This window comes from Hipposideros armiger, unplaced genomic scaffold (genome assembly GCF_001890085.2).
Source record: "Hipposideros armiger isolate ML-2016 unplaced genomic scaffold, ASM189008v1 scaffold_982, whole genome shotgun sequence".
Taxonomy (NCBI): Eukaryota; Metazoa; Chordata; class Mammalia; order Chiroptera; family Hipposideridae; genus Hipposideros; species Hipposideros armiger.
In genome coordinates, this window is record NW_017732332.1 from 423525 (window position 1) to 444393 (window position 20869).

The following is a 20869-nucleotide window of genomic DNA, read 5'->3' on the forward strand; positions in this document are numbered from 1 at the left end:
ATGGGCAGTCTATCTGAAGTGTACCTGGCGTATAAGACGACCCCCCACTTGGAGGCATATTTTTCAGGGCCAAAAAATCGTCTTATACGCCCGCAAATATGGTAACTGTGCTTCTGCATGGAGGGTTCCAGGATGGGGCTCACTGGATCTGTGCATCCTCTGGGAATTTCCATAAAAAGCGTTGGTCCATGGTCTCCCACTTGGTTTTGGAAGCAGAGTCGATGCCAAGTTTTTATCCTGGCTGTCCGTCAGGTTTCCCTGATGTGTGTTGCACTGTGAAAGAGAACTCACTCAACTGGGGCCAGGATGGAAACAATTTCCCTGGAAAATAATGGCTGATAGAATCCACCACCTCTGTCAGTCTCCCGCACCCTACAGGTAGGGACTACAAGCACTTCTGATATAAGTGGCTGCTGCTGACCAGGAAACCAAGATGTGGCAGGACTCTGCTAATGTTCCATGTGCATGTTACCCCATTCTGTCCCTCAGCAACCCCTGAAACTGGCACCCCCGATGCCCATATCTTGAGGTGGGGTAACTGTGGAAATGAAGATAAGAAGTTCATGGGTAAGCAGCAGAGCTGGGACTCAAACCAAAGAGAGCCTGACTGCTCTGACATGTCCTGTCCCCAGCCTGAAGAACGTCCTGTCAAGTAACCCTCTCACCAAACCCACAGGTGTAGCCATGTTCCTGCCCTCCAGTAAGAGAGAAGAAGATGCAAGAACCACTGGGCCCCACCTCAGGGCCCACCATGGGTGCACCGGGCAAGGATCCTGGAGGAGTTTCAGCTAGAGCATCCTTCCGAATTCCCAGGAATTCTGATGGGACTTCTGACAGGGAGGCAGCTAGCCCATTTCCTGTCCAAGGGTCTCTTTTGTGTGTTCCCTTAAGTCTTCAAGAATCTGCCCTGGAGCAGAGGGTCCTCACAGTGTGGTCCCTGAACCCTCAGCATCACTTGGGAACCACCAGTAACTGGCCCCGCCCTAGAGCTGCTGAGCAGACTTGGGGTGGGGGTACATCCAGTAATATCTGGACAGGTCCTCCAGGTGATGCTGGCATGTGCTATGATCTAGAATGCCTCAGAGTACACACAATCCACTTCCTTGTCTCTAACGAGGGGGAGCCCAGTCAACCTGGGCCGTGACCTTGCAGGTTATGTACCCCATGTGCAGTATCGGGCAGCAATGCATGGAGGATACATATCATAACAACATAATAGAATAATGCCATTGCTCAATAAAGCAGCATGACTTTGTGCTGCTTTAGGAAGCACTGGCTGCCTCCATTGTTTAAAGTCCTCCAATGAATAAGGCCCTTTTGGGAAATAAACATACTGACTCTTGAGGATGTTGCACAGCAAAGATGTAAACACATACTCATAACCCAAAAGAATGGAAAGCAGGGTCTCAAAGAGATATTTGCACACCCATGTTCATAGCAACATTATTCACATTAGCCAAGAGGTAGAGAACCCAGTGCCCACGGGCAGATGAATGGACAGACAAAATGTGGTCCATCCATACAACAGTATATTATGATTCAACCTTAAAAAGGAAGGCAATTCTAACACCTGCTACCATGTGGATGAACCTTGAGGACGTTACACTACATAAAATACGCCAGTCACAAAAGGACAGATTGTGATTCCACTTATTTGAGGGCCCTAGAGTAGTCAAATTCATCAACACAGAAAGTAGCATGGTGGTTGCCAGGGGCAGGGGGAGGGGAAATGGGGAGTTCGTGTTTATTGGGTATAAAGTTTCAGTTTTACAAGATGAAAAGAGTTCTAGAGATGGATGGTGATGACACAATAAAGTGAATGTACTTAATGCTGCAGAACTGCACAATTAAAAATGGTTAAAGTGATAGTTATATTATGTACATTTTACCTGATCCAGTGACCCACCCGTAATCTTTCCTTGCCTGATCTTCTGCACCTTATAGCAAATGGAGGTCCCCACCAGTAGGTAGACATCATAAGCTGGGTTCAGAAGGATGTTCTCCAAAATCAGCAGCCTGACCTCTGCAGGGTGGACATTCTAGGCATAAAGAAAAGGGTAAAAAAAGTGAAGTTGGGTCGGGCAATAGAGATGGGGTTGTAGGAAAGAGAAAGGGAATCTTCAGAACTGTTTCATATGTTCACGTGGGGACAGGAAAGTTGGGGTGAAAAAAAAAGGCAACACTTCCAGACCTCCAAAGGCCCAGGGGAACCCTGCGTGTTCAGCTGGCATGCACTCAGTGGTCTCTTTATATATGTTATAGCTCACTTTACAATCATAATAATTAAACAGAAAGAAAAGTAAGGAGCCACAAGAGATATCCTTGGTACTGTGGCCACCAGGATCTCAGCGTCTGTCCCCACAAATGCCCCCAAAGCCATTTGGGAAGCTTCCGGGAAACCTGAAAAGAAAGGGGCATGTGTGCCGATGAGCACTGAGCTCCTGCTTCTCAGCTCCTCCCTGCCCACCGCACATGCCCCACCAAGACCTCCTCATCAGGAAAATTCATGAGGGGCTCTAAAGCGGGAGAAAGGCCACTGGCAGTGTCTCCAGGGCACCCTCGCATTAGCAGGTTGTGTAGGGGCCTGCACCTTCCACTGCCACTGAGCTGCATGGCAACTCTGCAAGTTGGAGAAACTGATGGAAAAGCACATGATTGTTGTCCACAGAAATGCAAACCCATTTTCCCTGGTGGAGGTGCCCCATGGATATTGGCCAGCTCTGCATCTGTTTGGAAATTCTTTAGGCTCACCTCTCCTTTGACACAGCTGTAACATCTTACAGGTTTCCTCACTTAAGAGTACGTGAAAGAGTATCTTTGCCTCATTAAAAAAGAAAAAAGCATACTGAGCCCCTATCTCGAGCCAGGCTCTGTGGCAGGTGCCTTCCAGCATGGCAGGCAGGGAAGCCATTTACCCATGCAGGCAGGACAAGGGGGTCTTTCCAGCTTGGTGGTAGGCCAGCGCACCACACAGGGGCCCAGAATCAGGAGGCAAACTGTCTCCAAATACTAACCGCAGAGTACTGTGGGTCAGCCTGATGACATGTCACCTCCCATGTGTCCCAGACCCTCCAGGACTCCCAAAGTACTGCTAACCCACTAGAGACACTGGATCTGGGGAGGTTTCTCTTGTCTGTCACTTTACAAATCAAAAGGGGGACGAAGGACCACACTTCCTGCCTGTGCTCTGGGAAGTCAGGCAAACAAAAGCAAGAGCTCAGTTTGTGGTTCAAAAGGAGGCGGGGCAGGGCAGACATTTTCCCACAAGAACCCGGAAGGAGCCAGGACCTCAGCTGAACCCACTCCTTTCCTCTGTCCCACCCTTCTCAAAACAGGGTATTGATGGAAAAGCAGGTGCTGGTGAGGCCAGGGCAACGTGGGGGTGGGATGGGGTGGGGAGGACCACTATCCATCCATAAGCAAGAACACCAGTCTCAGGGCTCATGCTTGGCACAGACAGAGATAGCATAGAGGGCACCTGGGAGCCCCTGTGATTTTTCACACAGCCCCAAATGCTTGGCTGTGTCCCTACCCTGGGTTGGGGCAGGGGATACTTGTTGAAAATAAGCTAGTTGGTGAAAATTCCATTGCTCCTGGACCTCCCTCAAAACTGAGAGTGGAGTAAATTCTTTGTGTCTCTGGTGCTCCATGGTGCCCTCTGGTACCCCAACTCCCTCTTGCTGTGTCCCCCCCAAAACCAAACCAAACTAACAAAAATCTGGACTCACACCCTGAAGTTCTCCTTCCGTGAACAGTGAAACCTCCACAGCAGGGAAGCTCAAGTCCACGACTAAATGTGTGCACGGGGGTGAGCGGGACAGCAGCCTGGCTGCACCCCAGGAGCCCAGCATTCCCCGCACCCCGGCCCACCTTGTAGACGACCTCCTGAATGCGTGCCTTGAGCTTGGAGCTCCCAGTCTTCATCCCGGACACCAGGATGGTGTCCCCCTGCTTGGCCACCTTCTCCATCTCTGAGATGTAGGAAGGAGGTATGTACGTAGACTCCAAGAATGGGAGAATTCTGCAAAAACACATGTCGTCAGACCTGATGTGTGGAACCAGAGAACCTAACACATTCATGGTTGCTCAGGAACCCCTGGTAGGAGCCAGATGCTGAAGTAAGTGGTGTTGCTATAGTTGGTGCAGCTTGGAAATGTGTCCCTGTGACTTCCTACACCAGAACTGCCAACATCCCCATGACACACACAGTCTCTGCCCCTGGCCCAGGACTTTGCTGCATGGAGACTGGCAATCTGTGTCTCATCAAAATCCACACGTGACTGTGGTAAAAACTGAAATCAGAGGACTACCCAGTTAGGAGAAATGCTTCACTCGCCTGGATGTGCAGAGGAGGCCCATGGAAACTAAGACGCAGACCCAGGACCACAGACCCAGCTGGGGCAGTGTCAGCAATGCCCACCAGGCTCCCAGGGCCACGGGCCAAGTTCTGCCTGACCCTGGATTAGCTCTTTCTTCTAGGGACTGGGTCTCAGTGGCTCCCGTCAAGCGCCAGGACGAGGGGATCACATCAGGTCTCATCCTCCCTGGAGTTAGGCTGTGGGGAGAAGCCCTAGGGGTGAGGGGGGTAGAAGTCGGGATGCCGGAAACCCTCCCTAGAATGTGGGCTGGTAAGCACAGCGGCTCAGGGAACCGTTTCGATACAGTGTCTCACTTGTAGCCTGTGATTTACAAATGAGCCTAGCCTTCCGCCTGAAAAAGAGCCATCCGTTGGACACTCACTTTCCCCAAGGTCTGCTGGGTGCTGTACTCACCGTGATTTATTAATATTTCCTCGTCCCATCTCACTAGGTGTCATATGCTGAGTTTAAAGAAAATCCAGGGCATTGACTCCAATACGCCTTAGCACCTGGGATTTTGGCTAACATGTAGCTCAGGATGGACTGACTGGAAGTTCAGGGGCCTGTTATGGCAGGAAACAGGCCTGCAGGCACAGAAAAGGGCAGGGAGCCAGCATCCCTGAGTATCTAGTGTGAGCGAGGACCAGGAGGAGTTCTGAGCAGTCGATTTGCTGACCCACGTGGCCACCCTCCGATCGGGCACAACAATGATCTCCATGTGACAGAGAGGACACTGATGCTCGGATGGGTTACACTCCTTAACTAAGGCCACAGGCAGGAAGTGATATTGGCCAGGACTAGAATCCAGGTCTCTTGGACTGTCAGGCCCATGTTCCTGGCTTTCTGAGACACCACTAATTCCAGACCTTATCCAGGAAACAGGCCGACGGTCCCAGACCCCAGAAGAGCCTTGACCTAGGAGGGTGCCACAGCATGCAGGGCCAGGTGTGAGGGTGTCTGGCACAGGTATGGCTGTGAGCCAAGCCGGATGTTTCCTAGAGCCCTGAGCTAGACTGAAAGGTGTCAGTAAACACCAGACTCTTAACTCCCTACAAAATGCTTACTGATTGCAAGGGGGTAAGAAAACTACTTCACAATGGGGCCCCTGGCAGACACCCTACCCAAGTGGTGACAGTGAGCACCATCAGTGATGGAACAACAGAATCGTGGTCAGGTACAGTTAGGTAATACAGAATCCCCTCTCTGTGACATTCCTGCCAAAGACACAAAGCTCTGAGATAATCAGGAGGGAACACCAGATGAGCCCAAAACGAGAGACCTTCTACCTAAGAACTAGATTGCAGTCTTCACATGTGTCTAGGTCCCAAAAGTCAGACCATGATACTGTCCCAGGCTGATGGAGACCAAGGAACGGGATGGTATGTAGGGGCGCTGGGCTGGGTTTTTGCCACAAAAGATATAATTGGGGTAATTGGCAAAGCTTGAATGAGGCCTTGGATGCATCAGTGTTAATTTCCAAACTTTGATGACTATGCTGTGAAGATGCAGGAAAATGCTGTTAGTAGTGGTAAATGCACATTAACATAACCAGGGATGATGGGGCAACAGGTTGGCAACATGCTCTCAAATAGTTTAGGGAAATCACTTTTTGTAGTACACTTGGAACTTTCTGTGGGCTGAATGAAATGGCTGCGAAATTCTTTAAAAATTAAGTTCTCCTCTCCCAAAAGGGACTATACTCTTTAAAACATCATTTGCTAATGCATGAGGCAATGCAGTGTAATAGGGGATGGAGCCCAGACGTGGGTCTGCGCCAACACTGGCCAACAGAGCTCTGGCAGTGACGGACAGGCCCTAACCCGCTCTGTCCAACGCTGGTGACCACGACGTGCACTGCAAACAAACTATGCGAATGCAGCTAGTGTGTCCCAGGAACAGAGCTCCTTATCCTACCCAATTTAAATGTAAATCTAGGAAGGGGTAGTGGCCATCATATTGAATAGTGAAGACTTATACAGGTCTGAGTTCAAATTCTAGCTCTGCCACTTACACCCTGAGAAAAGTAACTCAAAACTCAGTTTCTGCCTGAAAAATGGAGAAAATGTGGCACGTAAGCCTGCATGGCTTTCGGGAGGAGTGGCTCAGCCAAGATAGGGAAGGAGGCTGTCTGCACCCCCAGTGCTAGGGAACGCAGCCTCTCGCATCTGCAAGGCACTGTTACTGCTGGAACATCTCTGAGCCAAAACCTGCCTCCCCTTCATCTGACCCCCAATGGGAGGGTTGCCCTCTGGGGCCACACAGAACCATCCCCCTGCACTCCATTATGTGGGACAAGTTTTTTCTTCTGCAGCTGGACATGCCAGCCCCCTCACAACATCCCACAGGACACCCTGGTGGGCTGCAGAAACAGTAAGGTTCTCGTACAACCACGGGGGCCCAAGCACTTCCCTAATCGGTCAAGGGCAACGTCAGCCAGCACACGAATCACCCGGGACTCCTTGCTGACGGTGATGAAAGCCCCTAGCCCACTCAGAGCCAAGTGACACCCCCTTCCTGCTCCCCTTCTGGGTCAAAGCGCCTCTCACCGCAGTGCATTGTGAGAGTCTGAGAACCGGCTGGCCTCCGTGTCCTTCACAATCGTCCAGTCAAAGACGAGCCCAGCCAGGGTGCTGAACGTGTTCCCTATAAGAGGAAATGGGGAAAGGGAGGGAAGAAATGCATCAGAGTTAACTCCTGAGACCAAGGGAAGGGAGACCCACTCAGTACCACTCACTGCAGAACAGGTGTCATGCTTCCAGCTCCAGAAGGACACACAGGCTTGAAGGATCAGGGTCACTGACTGTGAGGGGCTGAGCCATGGTGTGCAGCCAGGCCTGTTTCAAGTGAGCACTGCACCCCTGCCCTTGTTCACAACAGGCTCAGTAGTGTATGACACCATCCCCAGTGTCTGTAAGCACCCCTACGGCTCAGTGTGTGTGTGACACCATCACCCAACATCTGTAAGCACTCCTACAACTCAGTGTGTGTGTGACACCATCACCCAGAGTCTATAAGCACTCCTACAGCTCAGTGTATGTGTGGCACCATCACCCAACATCTGTAAGCACTCCTACAGTTCAGTGTGTGTGTGTGATACCATCCCCCCAGCATCTAGAAGCACTCCTATATAGCTCAGTGTAGTGTGCAACAACATCACCCCAGCGTCTAGAAGCACTTCTACAGTTTAGGCTCCAGCTCCCAAGACCTGATTCATTCATTCCTCCTACCACCTTCCTATGCAGGGAAATACACTGCAGATAAGGGGACAGAATCTCCAACCGTCAGGTTTCACATGACCATTGTTGGCCCTTCACCTTCACACAGAGACTCCTAGGGGCCCAGGGTAGAGGGGATGGAAAGGCTCACACAGCTGGTCTTGGCTCCACAGTCATTATGACTTGTGTCTATTCATCTTTTGACAGGATATCAGAACAAGCAGAGCCCAACAGGGAGTGGGCAATGATTCTTGGAGGAACAGGACTCAGAGTGGGTCTTAAACACTAGGTAAGGCAGTCTTAGTGTAAATCCAATGCCTGGTTCCACAAGGACGCCCTGGAACAGGGTGGGAGATGAAAACTGGGGGCTCAAAGCCTCATGTGCCAGGGGCTCTGAGTTTCTTGGTTTGCTATGTACCCAAAGTTGCTTTTACATTTTTGAATAAGTATTCATCCTTTCAAATTGAGAAATGCCATACATAAACCCAATGTCCAAGTTCTCCTGAAAAGTCTGACAATTCAGCCTCCTGGGTCCTATTCTCTTTGGCGACCAGCAGCTGGCTCTATCTCCCTAGGAGGGGCACGGTCTCAGGTGTGCCATGTTCCCCCCACACGCTTTCATCCCATACCCACTCCACCTCCATCACCTATTGGGTCATTGGGAAAGTCATAATGCATTTTTGCATTGAAAAACATAGAAAAACATGTCATGACTTTCCCGACAGCCCAATATATTCCCTGCCTGGCCAGCTCCCAAAAAAGAGCACCTGGAACCTAGAAAAACTCCTACAGTACACAGGGCAAGGTGTTTCAAGTGAGGTGGGCCTGGGATCCTATACCCCCCACAACTCCTGTGAGATCTCAGAGGTCAAATTAAGCAGAGATTAGCAAAAGCTCCAGACACTTGTCATTGTCACCACTTTTCAGGGCATCTATTATGAAGGGAGGCCATTCCTTACAGTTCCCTAGATGTCTTTCCATCGACTTGGGCATCTGATCAGAGTAAGGGAAGGGAAACCCAGGTACAATGGACACAGCTTGGAGAGCTGTTTTCTCAGAATCCCAAGGAAGACCTAGCATACCCAGCTGCCATGAGAACTCACCCAGTTCCCTCCTTGGTAGTCAAATGAAAACACATAGGATACAAAAGGGAACAGGGCAGGGTGGGAACAGAGGGAGGCAGCTGAAGGGACCCTGTAGCCTCCTCCCCACAAAACTGAGCCGGCAAGCACCACCCTACCCTACCCCCACCCTCAGCAGGCAGGTGGGCCACACTCTCAGAGCCCGTGCACGGCACTCCCACTGCACGCAGCATGCTTAGCAGTCTGAGTGCTGTCATTCATCAGGGATTCAGGAAGACACGGACTCTCCCCTTACCTCTGTATCTTCAGTGGTGCCTCGGTAGGGCCTGACACATAGTAGGTGCTCAGTAAATGATTTTGAGCAAACAAAAGGTCTGTGATTTCTTAAACCTCAAATCTTTTTGACAAAAGTAACCTATATTCCAAACATCTGGGTATTAGGTAAGAAGACAGATAGTAAAACTCACACCAGTAAAGCATGTTGGCTGCAAGGGTCCACCCCAAGCACACCACTCCCTGCTGCAGGGCCTGCATCTTTCCTGCATACCCTCGTGACGACCAGCTTACCATCTCCAAGTACAGCCCATTATCGACTCTGACCGTGACAACCTACTTCCACCCACTAAGCCAAAATGGGATACACAAAGCAAAGCCAGCCCAAATCCCACCTTCTGGTGGCAGTCCCAACAAGGCTGACTGCAAACTGCTCAGTTAGGTTAAGAATGGATTTTCCCTATTATCACAGTAGACTGTGAAAGTATGGCCAGAAATGCAATACAAAAACTCTCTTAAAGCATGTCCATTCAAACATCACAGATATACTGAATACCTACCCAGGTTATCTCCAAGCACCACATTTCTCTTCTGTGGCATGGGAATAAAAATACCAATGCACAGAGTTTTTGGGAAGATCAAATGGAGAAAGCACCCCAGCGGGGTGACTAGGCCGTACTGGCCAACCCCAGGTAGCAACTATTGTTCACACAGCCTTCTGAGGTTAGGAGACTGAGGCTAGGAGAGGCCTGCTGGGGTATCTTAACATGGAAAATGGCAACAGGAAATCCTGTCTTCATACAGTTCAGTGGCTACACATGGAGCTGTTTTCCAGCATCTTTGCTGCCCCCACCTCAGTCTCTCCTGCATGTCCACCATGCTCAAATGCGAAAGAATAAATGAGTGGAAGATCTGGTCAAGATGGCAGAGTAAGTAAATGCTGTGCTTACCTCCTCTCACAACTACATCAAAATTACAACTAAACTACAGAACCACCATCATTGAGAATCACCTGAAGTCAAGCTGAACCAAAGCCCTCAAACTAAGGACATACAGAAAAAGCTACCTCAAGACTAGTAGGAAGGGCAGAGATGGCGAATGGGCTGGTCCCATACCCGCATGTGACCATTAAATATCGGGAGAGATATCTCGGTGGCAGAGTTCCCCTCCAGAGGAGCGAGGGGTCCCAAGCTCACACCAGGCTCCCCAGCCCAGGGTCTCAGTGTCACGGAGATAAGTCCCCACAACTTCTGGTTGTAAAATCAGTGAAGGTTGTGGCTGAGAAGAAGGCACTGCAGTCTCAGGAACTCCTCTTAAAGGGCCCACACAGGGACTTACTTGCTGATGGACTTACTTGCTCTGAACTCAAGCACTGGGGTAGCGGCTCAAAAGGTGCCAGGGACACATGGAGAGGAACTGAACTGTCTGGCTTCAGAGCGAAGGCTGAAGGGACAGCTTTCGCCTAGACAGAAGTTCTGGTACAAGCCATTGTTTCTTTGTTGAGCCCTTCCCCCACCCAGCTTGCAGACGCAGGCAGCCACCATAAAGAGTCTCTATCAGCCTGGCTGACACTGATCATTCTCCCCGCCCTGCTGATTCCCTAAGACCCCATCCCATCCAAATTTGGGCCCACCCGAGCCACTTCTAGTGGCTTTTCCATATAAAGGCTTGTCTTGGCTCGTGCTGTGCATGGTCCTAAAATTTCTCAAAGGTTCTCAAAACCCAAATAAGCAGCATCTGTCTTCAGCATGTCCTGTACCTCTGGATGAGCAGCCCTAACTGGCACTAGCAACAGCTGGCCTCAGTTCACAGCTTGGCCTCTCAAAACATCTCCAACCACAGTGTGGGTGGCAGCCATTTGTGGAATTCTCTGTGGCTCATGCCAGGTGGCCGCAGGCAGGGCACAGGCTGCAGCTGAAACTGGCCTGCAGTGGGTTCACTCCCAGGATGCCCCAGGGCTGATATAGCCAGTAGACAGTTTCAGACCCAGCCAGAATATCACCCAACCGCCTCTGAGGATGACACACCCAAAAGGCACCAGAACCCTGCTAAAATGAATCCTGCTCTATAGGCTCAACCCCTGCACAACAGCTCCTCCACTGTAGTCACAGCCAGTCCTCACAACCAATCACCATGAGGGTCAATCCCTCCCACTGATGTGCAAACAGCAACCAAGGCTCAACTACAACAGAAGGGCACATACAACTCACACAAGTGATACATCTGGAGTGCGCAGCTCAGGTGACCAGGGAGACCATGCCACTGAGCCCCACAGCACACCTACTACATAAGGGCACTCTACTAAGATCAGGAGGTATAACAACTAATATATAGAAACAAATATTACCTAATATATAGAAACAAATCTAGTGAGGCAGCCACAATGGGAAGAAAAAGAAACATGTCCCAAATGAAAAAGAACAGAGTTCCAGAAAAAGAACAAAATGCAGACAAGCAATCTATAAGACACTGAGTTCTAAACACTGGTTATAAGTATTCTCAATGATCTCAGGGAGAACTTCAACAAAGAGATAGGAAACATACAAATAGACAGAAAATATAAAAAATAATCAGTCAGAAATAAAGAACACAATAACTGAAATGAAGAACATGTCAGAAAAATCAACAGATTAGATGAAGCAGAGGCTCGAATCAACAATTTAGAAGATAAGGTAGCTAAAAATACTCAATCAGAACAGCAAAAAGAAAAAAGAATTTTTAATAATTAGAATAGTTTAAGGGACCTCTGGGACAATATCCAGTGTACCAACATTCACATCATAGGAGTACCAGGAGAGAAGAGAGACCAAAAAATTGAAAACTTATTAGAAGAAATAATGACAGAATAAAGAATAAAGAAAACTTCCCTAACCTGGCAAAGGAAATAAATATACAAACCCAGGAGTGCAGAAAGTCCCACGCAATATGAACTCAAACAGGCCCACACCAAGATGCAGCATAATTTAAATGCCAAAAGTTAAAGACAAAGAAAGAATCTTAAAAGCCTCAAGAGAAAAGCACTTAGTTACCTAAAAGGGAGCTCCTATAAGATGCCAGCTGATTTCTCAACAGAAACTTTGCAGGCTAGAGGAATTAGCACAAAATATTCAAAGTGATGAAAAGCAAGGACCTACGACGAATATTACTCTACCTAGCAAAGCTATCACTTAGAAGAACAGATAAAGAGTTCTCCAGATAAGAAAAAGCTAAAGGAGTTCATCCACATCAAACCAGAACTACAACAAATGTTAGAGGGACTTCTTTAAGACAGAGAAAAAAATATATATGAATAATAAAATGGCAATAACTACATATCTATCAACAATTACTTTCAATGTGAATGGATTAAATTCTCCAATCAAAAGACAGATGGCTAGCAGCTAAATATATAAAACAAATATTGACAGACATAAAGGCAGAGATCAACAGTAACACAATCATAGTAGGGGACTTCAACACCCCACTGACCCCAATGGGCAGAACTTCCAGGCAGAAAATCAACACAAAAATAGTGGCTTTAAATGGCACCTAGACCAAATGGATTTAATTAATATTTTTAAAGCATTTCACCCCAAAGCAGCAGAATATAAATTCTTTTCAAGTGCACATGGAACATTTTCCAAGATAGACCATGTTAGGCCACAAAACAAGTCTCAATAAATTTAAGATTGAAACCATATCAAGCATCTTCTCTGACCACAATGGAATGAAACAACAAATCAATAACAAGAAAAAAACTGAAAAACACACCAACACATGGAAACTAAATAACATGCTACTAAATAGTGAGTGGGTCAAAAAAGAGGTCAAGGAGGAAATCAAAAGATGCATTGAGGCAAACAAAAATGAAAACACAACAGCCCATAATCTATGGGGTGCAGCGAAAGCAGTCCTAAGAGAGAAATTCAGAGTAATGCAGGCCTAGCTAAGGAAATAGGAAAAATCTCAAATAAACAGTCTAACTTTACACCTAAGGGAACTGGAAGAAGAACAGCAAATAAAGCCCAAAGTGAATACAAGGAAGAAAATAATAAAGATCAGAGCAGAAATAAACAAAATAAAATTAAAAAACAATACAAAAGATCAATGAAACCAAGAGCTGGTGTTTTTTAAACAAAAAACAAAACTGACAAACCTTTAATCTAACTCATCAAGAAAAAAAAAGAGAGGGCCCAAATATACAAAATCAGAAATGAAAAAGGAGAAGTGACAACGGACACTACAGAAATACCAAAATCTTTAAGAAAATACTGCAAGCAACTATACGCCAACAATCTGGAAGAAATGGATACACTGGAATCTGGAAAAAAGGGATAAGCTCCTAGAAGCATATAATCTTCCAAGGCTGAATCAAAAAGAAATAATATCTAAACAGAAAAATTACTACCAATAAAATTGAATCAGTAATCAACAAGCTCCCAACAAACAAAAGTTTTGGATCACATGGCTTCACAGGTGAATTTTACCAAACATTCCAAAAAAATTAATACCTATTTTTCTCAAAATATTTCCAAAAATCCAACAGGAGGGAAGGCTTCCACAAGCTCATTTTATGAGGCCATCATTTCCCTGATTCCAAAATCAGAAAAAGACATTACAAAAAAATCTATAAGTAGATATTCCTAATGAACATAGATGCAAAAATCCTCAACAAAATATTACCAAACCAAATTCAGCAATACATTAATTTATATATTTTTTTTAGCTGAGCCATCCTGCCATCTGTTGGCAGGTCAGTGGCAGCTCAGCTTGGGCCTGGCATCGAACTGCTGTTGCTCAGAGCTTGCACTCTTTAGCGAGCTCTTAACCAACTGAGGCTCTCGGCCGGCCCTCAACAATACATTAAAAAGATCATACACTATGATCAAGTGGGATTCATTCCTAGTATGCAAGATGGGTTCAATATCTGCAAATCAACGACAAGTAAAACTGTCATTATTGCAGATGGCATGATACTATATATAGAGAACCCTAAAAATTCCACCAAAAAACTATTAGAACTGATAAATGAATTAAGTAAAGTAGCAGGACACAAAATTAAAATTCAAAGTCAGTTGCATTTTTATGCAGCAATAACAAACTATTGGAGAAATTAAGAAAACAATCCCATTTACAATTGCATCAAAAAAATAAAATATTTAGGAATTAATGTAACCAAGGAAGCAAAAGACTTGTACTCAGAAAATTAAAACATTGAAGAGAGAAATTAAAGAAAATACAAATAAATGGAAACATATACCATGCTCATGGATAGGAAGACTTAATACAGTTGTTAAAATGTCCATACTACCCAAAGCAATCTATAGATTCAATACAATCCCTACCAAAATACCAATGGCATTTTTCACAGAACTAGAACAAATAATTCTAAAATTCATATGGAACCATAAAAGACCCCAAATAGCCATGGCAATCCTGAGAAGGAAAAACAAAGCTGGAGGTATCATGCTACATGATATCAAATCTTATTACAAGGCCATATTAATCAAAACAGCATGTTATTTGCATAAAAACAGACACATAGATCAATGGAACAGAATATTCCGAGAGACCAGAAATATGGCCATTTAATCTATGACAAATAAAGCAAGAGCTTACATTGGCGTGAAGACAATGTATTCAATAAATAGTGGCGGGAAAAATGGACAGACACATACAAAAAAATGAAACTGGACCACCTTCTTATGCCATATATAAGAATAAACTCAAAATATTAAATGCTTAAATATAAAACCTGAAACCATAAAACTCCTAGAATAAAATATAGCAAGTAAACTCTCAGACATTACCCTTAATAATATTTTTACTGATATATCTCCTCAGGCAAGAGAAACAAAAGAAAAAATGAACAATTGGGACTACATCAAACCAAAAAGTTTTTTCAGAGCAAAGGAAACCAACAACAAAATGAAATGACATCCTACTGAATGGGAGAAGATATTATTTTGCCAATGATACATCTGATAAGGGGTTAAAATCCAACATTGATTAAAAACTCATATAACACAACACCAAAAAATCCCCAAACAATCCAATTAAAAAATGGGCCGAGGATCTAAATAGACATTTCTCCAAAGAGGACATACGGATGGCCAATAGACATATGAAAAGATGTTCAATGTCACTAATCATCAGAGAAATGCAAATTAAAACCACAATAAGATATCATTTTACACCTGTCAGAATAGCTATCATCAATAAATCAACAAACAAGTGTTGGCAAGGATTTGGAAAAAAGGGAACCCGTGTGCACTGTTGGTGGGATTGCAAATTGGTCCAGCCACTATGGAAAACAATATGGAGGTTCCTCAAAAAATTAAGAATAGAACTACCTTGTGATGCAGCAATTCCACTCTTGGGTATTTATTCAAATAAATCCAAAACACTAATTCAAAGAAATATATGCACCTCTACGTTCACTGCAGCACTACTCAAAACAGCCAAGATATGGAAACAACCAAAATGCACATCAATAGACAACTGGATAAAGAAATTATGGCACATATATACTATGGAATATTACTCTGCCATAAAAAAATAATAGACTTTAAAATAAAGGCTATAAGAAGAAGAGACAAAGAAGGACCCAGTAATCTCACTTCAGGGTTTTCATCCAAAGAAAACCAAAACTCTACTCGAGGGGATGTGTGCATTCATATGTTCATTGTAGCCTTATTTACAATGGCCAAGATGCCGAGGCAGCCTGGGTGTCCGTCCATTAATGGATGAAAGGATAAAGAGAAGGTGGTACACATATATACAATGGTGTGGGAAAGATGTTAGGAAAATTTGCCTTCATTGGCTGATGTCAGCTTTTTGCTCCCTCGCATGAGAGGCTGCATCTGAGGTGATGGTTAATTTAGGGTTAAGAGAATTATGAGCTTAGGGTTGAGAGAATTCTCCCTCATCTCATTCCTGGCAGGGGAGATAAGAGATGATGTTGCTTTCTGTCTGTTTCGCCCGCATCAGCAAATGAAGTGAAGAAGTAACTAAGTGACGTAACAGGCATGTTGCCAAGCTTTGGAAGGCCTTGAGCCGATAGTCCCAGGTGGGAACAGCAGGCATTTGTCCGGATGAACTGGCCCTTCAGCTGGATAAACAATATTTTATCATGGTGACTGCTGAACTCTCTCTGAAGTGGCCATTCCCTGAGGGGGAGGCAGAAACAAGGAGGCAGGAACAAAAAACTTGGCTCTGAAGTACATCAAAGAAATTATACACACACACACACACACACACACACACACACACACACACACACACACACACACACACACGGCAGACCTCAGTTGGCAGTTGTTCATTTAGTGTTCATCATTGATCATTTGTCATCATTCTGGCGTTGGCACTGAGAACTTGTATGCAGCTTGCAGCCTGCAGCATCAGGAGACACCCTGACTTCCAGCCGTGGACCTGGTGAGGTCTGGCTGATTACCAACCTCTCCAGTGTTGTTTCTCACGGTTTCGGTGAGCTTTTGGCATACACTGTTATTAGTTAACATCTAATAGAATTTACTACTGTATTTGGATACTCCTTATTGATTTCACTGGTGTATTTAGCCAAATTGATTTTATAGCCTATGTTTAACTGTCTTCACCTTTTGTAATTGCCTTTTTTTAATTGTCTTGATTGCCTTTGTCTCTTGCTGTTGTATACTGCTAACTCAACTAATTGAATATTGCTGCCTAAATTGATTAAATATTTCTAAATAAATCAATTAGTTTCCCCAGCATGTGCTCCCCTTTCTTTTCCCCACTCATACTTTCAAATGGAATATTGCTCAGCCATGAAAGGGAATGGGTTCTTGCCATCTGTGGTGGCACGGATGGACCTAGAGGGTATAGTGCTGAGTGGAGGTGTCAGACAGTGAAAGACAAATGCCACATGGCTTCATCTATATGTGGAAACTAAAGAACAAAATAAACAAATAAAACAGAAACAAACTCATAGATGCAGAGAACATTTGATGGTTGCTGGCTGGGAGGGTTTGAGTTGGAGGGTGAAAAGGGGGAAGGGATTAAGAAGTACAAACTGGAGGGTGGCTGGATAGCTCAGTTGGTTGGAGCGTGTGCTCTTAACAAGGTTGCCAGTTCAATTCCCACATGGGATGGTGGTCTGCATCCCCGGCCACTAGATTGAAAACGGCAACTGGACTTGGAGCTGAGCTGTGCCCTCCACAACTAAGATTAAAGGACAACAACTTGACTTGGAGCTGATGGGTCCTGGAAAAAACTCATTGTCCCCCGAAAAAACACACTGTTCCCCAATTAAGTTTAAGGAAAAAAAAGTACAATCTGGTTGTTACAAAATAGTCATGGGGATATAAAGTAAAACATAGGGAATATAGTCAATAATATGGCAATAACTATGTATAGGTGGGTACTAGACTAATCAGGGGGATCACTTCTTAAATTATATAAATGTCTAACCACTATGCTATATACCTGAAATTAACATAAAATACTGATTTTCAATTGTAATTAAAAAATTAATAAAGGTGGAGGAAAGGTAAAGGTGAATAAGAGGTCCAAATCTCCAGGTATAAAACAAATGAGTCACGGGGATGCAATGTACAGCATGGGGAATACAGTCAATAATATTGTGATAGCATGGTACATTGTCAGATGGTTGCTGGACTTATGGTGGTGATCACTTCTTTAGGTATATAAATGTTGGATAACTATGATGTACCCCTAAAACTAATATAATATTTATGTCAGCTATATCTTTAATAAAAATCTTTTGAAAAAAAAAATAGATGAATGTGTGTTAATTCCAAGAGCAGAGAGCAACCCTGGGCTTCCATCAGTTTTACCAACTTGGGCAAAGGCACATGCAGAACGGGTTGCATAATTTGCAGGACTCCATGCAAATGAAAACGTGGGGCCCCTCATACAAAAGGCAGGGAAAAGTGCCGGAAACAAGTCAGACTTGGGGGGGTGGAGGAGACAGAGGAGGCCCCCAGGCAGGCTGGCCTGAGGAAGCATGCCCTTGGGGAGCTGGGATGCCCCAGGATGAGTACAGAGCCTAACAGGCACCCAGAGGCCCTGCCCTGCTATCTGGGCCACACTTGGGCCTATCAGGTTCCCCTCCTGCCAGCTGCTAGACCAATATAACATGGCCGAGCTGGAGCAGGCTCTGGGGAAACTGAGTCAGGTATCTCTTCTGCCCATGGCCTGCTGACACACCCAGTAGCCTTTTTAAGCCTATGCACTGGGATGAGCTAGTACCTGATTAGGGTAGGTGAGAGGCTCTTCTGGCTGAGATGCAGCCTCTCGACTAGACCTGCCCTGGTTTTGCCAGCCCCGGACAGGGATGGCCACCACACCACTGCACCCTGACATACCCTGGAGCACACGCACCCAGCCTCCCCACCACCCCCACCCCGTCCCCACCATGATGGAAGGTGGCAGTCATCACAGGGCCAGGATGGAGAGGGAGAGGCTGTGCAGGGCCCACGATACCAGGGGATAGAAAGCAGGTGACCAAGAACCCATCCCAGGAGGAAGGGAGGTGGTAGCAAGCAGAACTTCAAATTATTGAGGTTCCAAGTCCCCGATGCACGCTCCATAGTCTCATCAGATTCCACTCGCAGAACACAAGTTCAAAGACAAATGAATTAGAATTTTCAAGATGGCAGTAGTCAAGCATTAAACCAAGCCTGTGGGGCCCTTTTGAGCATGAGGCCTGTGTGAAGCTGGCCTTATGGGCAGGAAGGGGAGACTGACATCTATTAAACCACCGGCTCGCCCACTGTGACTTCCCAGCATGCATGGTAAGTGAAGCGGGCACATCTCAGCCAAACACAGGCTCCAACACTGACATGTTAAGCGGGAGCTTGCAGGGTTGGAAGATGGGAGAAAATGGTTTCAAGAAACTTCTGCCTAAAGTTTTGCTTTTCGCCTTCAAAATATAGCTATTAGCACCTACAGACGGAGCCTGTGACCTTGAAGCCTCACAGCCAAGTGCTAATACTCAGGAGTAAAGCCCAGATCCAGTCTCTGGAGGATGTATCTCCCCTGTCCTAGTCCTGGGGGCAGCAGGAAAACATTGAGCAATTCACCTTAACAAATATTTGCCGGATGCTCGCTGGGCTCAAAGTCCAGTGTCCAACACAGAGAAGCCCAAAAGGATAAAGTCAGTCCTGTCTGCCCTCCAGGTGCTGTACCTGACGACATTGAGGGCCTCACACCCAGTGAACTGCTGCAGGATATCAGATGGGAGGGACAGGCGTCTCCTTGGCAGTGAGGGCAAGGTCACTGGAGGAACAACTAGTCTGAGAGGGAATGAGCAGAGGGACCAGAACCATGTGAGCAGAGATGGGGGAGGGGGACGGGAGGTGGAGGGTGCTCTGAGCAGAGCATGCAGCACAAGTAGAGGGGGCAGGGGAAAGGACAGGAGGGGACACTTTGGTGACCCTCAAGCTAGCTCAGCTCTGCCATGCACGCAGTATATGTGGGCAGTAAGTGTTGGCTGGAATCGTTAGCTTGAGGCAGGCACCCTGCACATGGCCTCAAAAAGGTGGAGCCCAGCCCTGTGCATGAACCCCCACACCCACAAAAAAATGCCACAGCAGGAAACAGGCAGTGCGGCCTGGTGGACAAAAGCTTAGGCAACAGACAGATATACTGAGTGCCAGCCCCCGCTCTGCCACCCATGAGCTGTGTGGCCTTTGGCAAGTTACTCAAGCTCTCTAGGCCTCAGCTTCCTTGTCTGTGCAATGGACATTACCCACTGGGGGTAAAAGACTGCACTTGTAAGGGGCTGGGCACAGTGCATGCACACCAGGTGCACCTAACAGTGCTTCCTGAGCCACGAGCAGAGTCATGTTTAACCAACACCCGCCAGTCTAGACAAGATACGAGTATATCCTTTCTGAGACTGCTAGGTCCTCAAAAGTTACAAGGGTCAAGTTCATCTTCACAAAGGAGATTGTGACCAGTAAAGAGGGCACAATGTCAGGAGAAAGAAAGAAGGGGTAACTAAGGTTCTAATCCAAGTATTTCTGGGCAGGGAAGACCAACTAGAAAGTGTAACACCCTCACAGTGACCAGGGGAGGGAGTGAACCACTTGCTTACTGCAAAGGTGGAGATGATCTGGGCTATTAAGGAATGACCCAGTGTTTGTATTCCAGCTGGTGAACCTGGACTTCCTACTCTAGAACTGGCCTCATGGGCCTTAGGAGTAAGAAAGGTGAGCTTCCAGGCTCTGGGCAGCTGAGCTGCATGGGAAGGTCTGATCCTGACATTGCCACCAACTGCTTGAGAGAAAAAAACACACATCCAGGAGAAAAATAAAAGTGACTTAAAAATCACTTACGTATAACAAAAAAGATGAACAATAACAAGCATTGGTGAGGATGTGAAGAAACAAGAACTCTCATGCATTGCAGCTGAGAATGTAAAACGGTGCAGCTGCAATGGGAAAAAAGTCTGGTTTTTCAAAAAAATTAAACATAGAGCTGCCTTATGACCCAGCAATTCCACTCCTGGGTCTATATCCAAGAGACATTTCTTGGGTATGTCTCAAACCTATGTCCACACAAAAACTTGTACACGAATGTTCACAGCAGCACTATTCATAGTAGCCAAAGGTGAAACAACCCAAATATCCATGGACGGATGAATGGATAAACAAAATGTGGTCCACCCATACAATGGAATGTTACTCAGCCATAAAAAGGAACAAAGTACTGACACATACTGCAACATGGATGAACCGTGAACACATTATGCTCAGTAACAGCCAGTCACAAATGACCACATACTAGACAAGTCTATCTGTATGAAGTGTCCACAACAGGCAAGCCTACATACATTGATAGCAGGTTAGGTTAGTAGTTGCCAGGGGCAGAGAGAGCAAAGAATGGGCAGAGGCTATTGATGGACAGGGTTTTCTTCTTCACAGTGATGACAACGTTCTCAAATTAGTGGTGATCT

General features: G+C 46.1%; 1 protein-coding gene across 1 annotated transcript in view; it reads right to left on the reverse strand.

Moving 5' to 3' along the window:
• The window catches only part of NUP210 (nucleoporin 210), a 142563-nt gene that overhangs the window by 100013 nt on the left and 21681 nt on the right, over nt 1-20869 (reverse strand). The window contains exons 4-6 of the mRNA XM_019631065.1: nt 6905-7001; nt 3871-4021; nt 1907-2039 (exon numbers count right to left, since the gene is read on the reverse strand). Coding sequence (XP_019486610.1) covers nt 1907-2039; nt 3871-4021; nt 6905-7001 — 381 coding nt within the window. The remainder of the gene's footprint in view (nt 1-1906; nt 2040-3870; nt 4022-6904; nt 7002-20869) is intronic.